At 38.2% G+C, this 6,110-nt stretch overlaps 1 protein-coding gene across 1 annotated transcript; it reads right to left on the bottom strand.

Annotated features, from left to right (window-relative positions):
* Positions 1–3,902: 3,902 nt before the first annotated feature.
* Positions 3,903–5,324, bottom strand: LOC141649167 (uncharacterized). The gene is made up of 4 exons (XM_074457863.1): positions 5,130–5,324; positions 4,949–5,044; positions 4,641–4,863; positions 3,903–4,309 (listed from the first exon to the last, which is right to left on the bottom strand). Exons 1-4 carry the CDS (start codon positions 5,322–5,324, stop codon positions 3,903–3,905), a joined length of 921 nt encoding a protein of 306 aa, XP_074313964.1.
* Positions 5,325–6,110: the final 786 nt, after the last annotated feature.

Here is a 6,110-nt window from a genome sequence, read left to right on the forward strand (position 1 = left end):
GTGGAGTGGTCCTTATACGGTGACAACTGTTACTAAATTTGGATCCGTTGAGCTAGAAAGCCCCGAGGGAAATCGGTTCAAGGTGAATGGGCAGTATGTGAAGCATTATCATGAGGCAAATGAAGCAGACAATCGTGTTGAAGTCCTGTACTTCGACGAGCTTGACGCGCCAGTTAATTGATGCCAGAAAGGTCGTGCGGGACCTCTTAAACCTGCGCTCTCCGGGAGGCAACCCGGACTGTCTTGCTGTATTTTTGTTGAACTTTAAACGTTGTTTTATGCACCCTATGTATTTTCCTTGCTCTTTACTCGTGTTTTGCAGGTGTATTCACTCGATCGAGTAGTTTTTCTACTCGATCGAGCACTTTTAAGTTGAGAATCACTCGATCGAGTAACATATATACTCGATCGACCAACTGCAATCCCACGTTCATTCGATCGAGTAATAATTTTGCTCGATCGAGCCCTTTTTGACACCAATTCACTCGATCGAGCTATTCCAAGCCACTCGATCGAGTTGTTTCGTCTTCCAGCTGCTACTTTCCGTCTGTTGAGCTACTGCTAGACTCCTTTTGACCTCCTATGTTCATGGTCGGTTTGGGGAGGTCCCTCTTCACGACATTTTGTAAGTATTATGACTCCAGTTATCCTTTTCTCCTCAGTTTGCATTTATTTCTCTATTTTTGGTACAATGAGGGCATTGTACGGTTTGGTTTGGGGAGGTATGCATCCATATCTGTGTCTGCATGTTTTCTTGCATTTTTGCTTGCACGTTTATTTATTTTCGCATGCATTGTCGTTTTTAATTCAAAATTCACATAAAATTTCAAAAACTTCACGTTTAACTTGAGTCGGAACGTTTGAACTTTGACGCTACATGGAATCCCTACCTTAGCCCTGCATTTTCTTGACATTTAGTTGGCATGATAATGTGCATGATCTACGAGTTTTTATTTCTCTCTTATCTGAACGAATAGACTTGACTCATATATTGGCAAGCTACATTAAATTATGAGGTTAGAGCTTTATAAACTGGTGACATTCATGACCGGTTTCATTTAGGATATGAGTAGTACTCTCTGTAAGGCATGTAACATCAATTTGCATAAACATGAGTCTAGTCTTCTTAATACCTGTATGCATTCGGTCTGTGGATGGTGACACATGTTAGGAGAGGCAGTTCCCTTTTATTTCATTCTACCCATGAGCCCCACATAGCCAAATTGCCTTTTTGTCCTATTAGCTACATTCTATAATTTTTCCTACCCTAGCCGAGCTAGTTATGAGTAGATGTTTGGAATGCTTTGCTGCAGTTTGGTCATATTTATCTTATTTCAGAAGCTGGTGGAAGAATCGAAGGGAATGAAAGAAAAAATGATGAATGAAAATGAAAAGAAAAAAAAAAGAAAAAAAAAATCACGTGCAAGAAAACGAGAAATTGTATGATGATTTTCATTCCTATGTTTTATTTATATTTTATGGGTAGTTGACAAGTTTATGGTATATTGTGAGTTGAGTGCATTGAATTTGCACCGTTTTGTTTTGTTATATTGGGTACGAAGTTGGGATGCAGTTCAATATTTGGATTCGTTGTTGCTAGCCTGGCTATTAACTCCACATATCTAAATTCATCTTAGCCCCTTCTTACCCATTACCTCACTTACCCAAATGTAAGTCCTCGACATGTGTCTTGGTCATTAGTATGGTTGGAATGCATATGTACGGTTGTAGAGACTTTATTCATGATTAACTGCATGCATGTTCTTATAGGTCGAGTTAGGTGAGTGTCTTTACTTCTTTCTATCTTTCACATATATACTCACCTCGTGCCTAAATTTGAGTGATGAGCGACCCGTGAGAGTCCGATACTTTTGAGTCTTGCAAGGTCGACGGTTCAGTAAGTTTGAAACATTGATTTAATTCGTTTGCACTTATCTTTTGCCACTTTGTTAGTTGTTACATTAAACTGGTTTTGGTGGGTGATTTGTAGTTGATACGTTGGTCCCGTTCCACTGTTTAGTCTTAGTTGCATTCATAGTTTGCTTGGGGACAAGCAAAGGTTTGGTTTGGGGAGATTTGATGCGTGTATTTTATATAAGGTTTTTACCTCATTTTTACACGCATTTCTATACTATTTGCGTGGCATCTAGCTACAAATACCCCCGATTAGTCTACTTTGGTTCGTTTTCTGTAAATTGCAGGTATGGACCGAAAAGAAGATAAATCAAGCCTTAACTCGTCCCAATTGCATACATTTATGGAGAACAAGGAATTGGAGCTTGGAATCTGTCATTTTGAAGTCGCGTGAGCTGGTTTCGGAAGGTGTCTTAGTGCCTAATCGTGCCGAAATAGCTCGATCGACTACTTTTCCAGTCGATTGAATGCTTTATATAAAGAAGATTACACGATCGAGTAGTTATAGTACTCGATCGAGAAGGCAATACAAGGAGTTACTCGATCGAGTGGTTTATTTCCACTCGATCGAAGGGTTTGTCACTTAGTTGCTCGATCGAGTGAATTATTTCCACTCGATCGAGTGGTTTGGCTTGTAATAGAGTTTTTCCTCCTAATATCGTATGGGCTTTTGTAATTAAGCTTTGGATTAGGTTTAAGGGGGAGATTTTCGTATGTTACTAAATAGAGTAGACTGCGTAACTCTTCCTCATTCACTTCTAATTTATCTTTTTCTACTGCTTCTTCACTTTACTTTTCTTCTACTCCTTTCTACTCGGATTCGGATTTGTAATTGGTATTATTTCTCCTTTTTATTCCTTAATCGCAATTATCATTTTGTTTTTATCTTTCTCTCATTGCTTTCATTATTGTTTTATTTGATTCTTCTGTTTTTATTATTATCATGTTTAATTCTTGTTATCTATATATTATTATTGTTGATTCGATAGTAATGTGTAGCTAATTCCCTTTTGCTAAGACTAGGGAATCCATGATTATGAAGGGAGAGTGATTGAATTATTAGGTTAATGCTTGTGTAGTCCTTGTTGTTAATCGCTGCACTTATTTGTATCTGTCTAATTGAGTCGACGCAATTAGGCATTTAAATTATAGTAAACCTTGACCTGGACCGGAAGATCGGAAAGAGTGAGACTCGTAGCGAACATTAGGGCACTGTAGTGAGGGCGGAAGCTAAGCTATTTGTGCTTTAGGGTGAATTGAGACCGGAAGGAGATATTCACTATCCCTTAGACCATACTTGCATTGACCTGAGACCTAGATTACTTGACCGAATGATCATGTTGAACCGTCTGTCTTAGCTGCTTTCTTTATTTGCTTAATCCTTACTCTTGCTTTTTCTTCTTTATCCTTCTCATTAGTTTAGAACAACCCAATTAAAACCCTCCAATTTGGTTATCATGACGAACTTAGACAAAGTTGACATTTTCCCATCTCCCTGTGGAGATCGACCCGACTTCCCTAGCTATATTAGTTAGAGCCAGTTGGTTATTTTTGATAGTTATACGACTGCCCTGTCAGCAGCCATTCCATTATACTATATATCCTTTCTCCCTTAGCCATTCATAACCTTTTGCAATAGAGTATTTTTTCCCTATTTAATTAGACCATACATATTGTTGATATGCTCCTTCAAAGAGAGTTTTAATCTGGCAAATTTTCCGCCAGTACCAACTAGTAGAGCTGGTGGGGAAATATAGTTGCCAGTGTTGTCCTCTTAGCTATGTGTGGTTAATCCACCGTACCCAAAGATGATTAAGTTTGAAGTAAATCCACCAAACAAGTTTCGCAACTGCAGCTTTATTCCATAAGACATCATTTTTAAGCCCAAGCCCTCCTTCTTGTTTAGGCTTACACACTTTCCACCATGAGACTAGAGGGGACTTTCTGAAATCAACCCCTCTATCATAAAGGGAGTTCCTACAAATAGACTAAATACGAGTAATTACCCACATGGGAAGAATGAACATCTGAGCCCAGTAGTTGTGAAGAGTCTTAAGTACTGACGTGATAAGGATTAATCTCCGTGCGTATGAAAGCTTCCTAACCCCAAGGCCCCTTATTCTGCCCACCAGTTTATCAATAAGAGATTTACAATCCTGGGCACTCAATCTTGTTGTTTTAATTGGCACCCCAAGATACCTGAAAGGTAAAATACCCTCAACCAGACCTAAAATCTGCATAATATCTGCCTTGACCTCACTTGCAACCCCATTAAAATAAACATTGGACTTGCCCTTACTCATATTCAGTCCAGATGATTTAGAGAAGGTAGCAAAAGTTCTGATCAAAATCATCATGGATTGGACATCACCCTTGCAAAATAGTAATAAGTCATCTGCAAACATCAAATGGGTCAATTTTAAGGGTTTGCATAAATGATGATATTTGAACCCTGTATTGTCTGTGGTATATGGCATCAATCTAGTTAAGTACACCATGCAAATAGTGAATAAAAGAAAGGATATGGGATCCCCTTGCCTCAAGCCTCTTTGTCCTTTAAAGAACACAAAATATCTCCATTGAGGTTGAGAGAGTAAGTAGCTGAGGTAACGCATTGCATTATCCAATCTTTGAATTGAATAGGAAATTTGAGAGTAGTAAGCGTTTGTGCCAGAAAATCCCACTCAATGGTATTATAGATTTCTGCAAATCCATTTTGATCAGACATCTAGGAGACACTGCTTGCCTCTTATATAGATTGATAATATCCTGACAAATCAAAATGTTGTTTAAGATGCTTCTTCCTTTAATAAAGCCTCCTTGATTGGGAGATATCAGTTCAGGCAAAATGGCTGCCAGTCTAGTACACAACACTTTAGAAATACACTTATAAACAACATTGCAGCAAGCAATTGGCCTGTATTGCAATACAGTAGCAGGCCTATCAGTCTTGGGGATTAAAGTGATAAGAGTAGTGTTCAGTTGTTTTAGCATGTTACCTGATTTAAAAAAAATCTATAACAACATCAATTACCTCATCACCAATAGTCTCCCAAGTATCTTTAAAAAATTTTCTTGAGTACCCATCAGGGCCAGAGGCCTTATCATTAGGAATCTGGAAAAGGATGTCCTTGATTTCAGTAGGAGTGACAGGTGCTAAAAGTATCTGAGTGTGGATGTCAAAGCAGGTGGGACCTTTCCTAACAATGGATTACCTTTGTGGTAGGATTACTAGAACCCAGGAGCATATGATAATAGTCCAAGAAAGCCATCTGAATCCCTTCTTTGTCAGTGCACAACTTATTTATATGATCCTTAATTTGTTGAATAAAGTTTTTATTCCTCCTCGTCCTTATTAATCCATGAAAATAAGTTGAGTTCATATCACCTTCTGTGAGCCAGTGGGCCATCACTTTTTGTCTGATAAATTTAATTTTTTGCATCTTGAAACATTCTAGATTGATGGCTGACTTCAACTTCCTGCTCTATTAGCTCCTCATTTCCTGGTTGCTGCACCAACAGTTTCTGAATATGTAAAAGTTTAGCCATAACAAGATTAGCAGAGTTCTCAATATCATAAAAGTGAGCTCTATTCAATTTTTTAAGCTCACGCTTCGACAATTTCATTTTCCTAACCAGCCTATACATTTTTGTTCCTTGAATATGTTGAGACCAAACAGCCTGTATAGTATCCTGAAACCCTGGAGTATCACTCTACATATTGAAATATTTGAAAGGTTTATTAGTAGGGGATCCTGTATGAAGTTTACCAACTAAGCATGGGGTAGGGTCAAAGTGTCCTTCGGGCATAAAATTAGCATAGTAATCTGAAAATTGAACAATCCACTCTTGATTAACCAAAAACCTGTCCACTTTGCTATAAACCCTAGTTTGAGTAGGTTGTTTGTTATTCCATGTGAAAAAAGCTCATGTGGCTTGAATATCAATTACTTAACACCCATCTATACATTGCTGGAAGGGTTCTGAAGCTGCAGTATTAACAGTACCCCCAATCCTCTCACTACTCTGGAGAACACAATTGAAATCTCCTCCAATAGCCCAAGGTCCTTGTTGCTGACCAGCTATTCTTTGGAGATTAGACCAATGACTCGCTCTGTCATTATACCATTAAAAACATACACCACAGTGAAGTAAAAAAGCATCTGATTTGAATTATCCTTCACTTGCATATGAAT

This window comes from Silene latifolia, chromosome 3, assembly GCF_048544455.1.
Source record: "Silene latifolia isolate original U9 population chromosome 3, ASM4854445v1, whole genome shotgun sequence".
NCBI classification, from domain to species: domain Eukaryota; kingdom Viridiplantae; phylum Streptophyta; class Magnoliopsida; order Caryophyllales; family Caryophyllaceae; genus Silene; species Silene latifolia.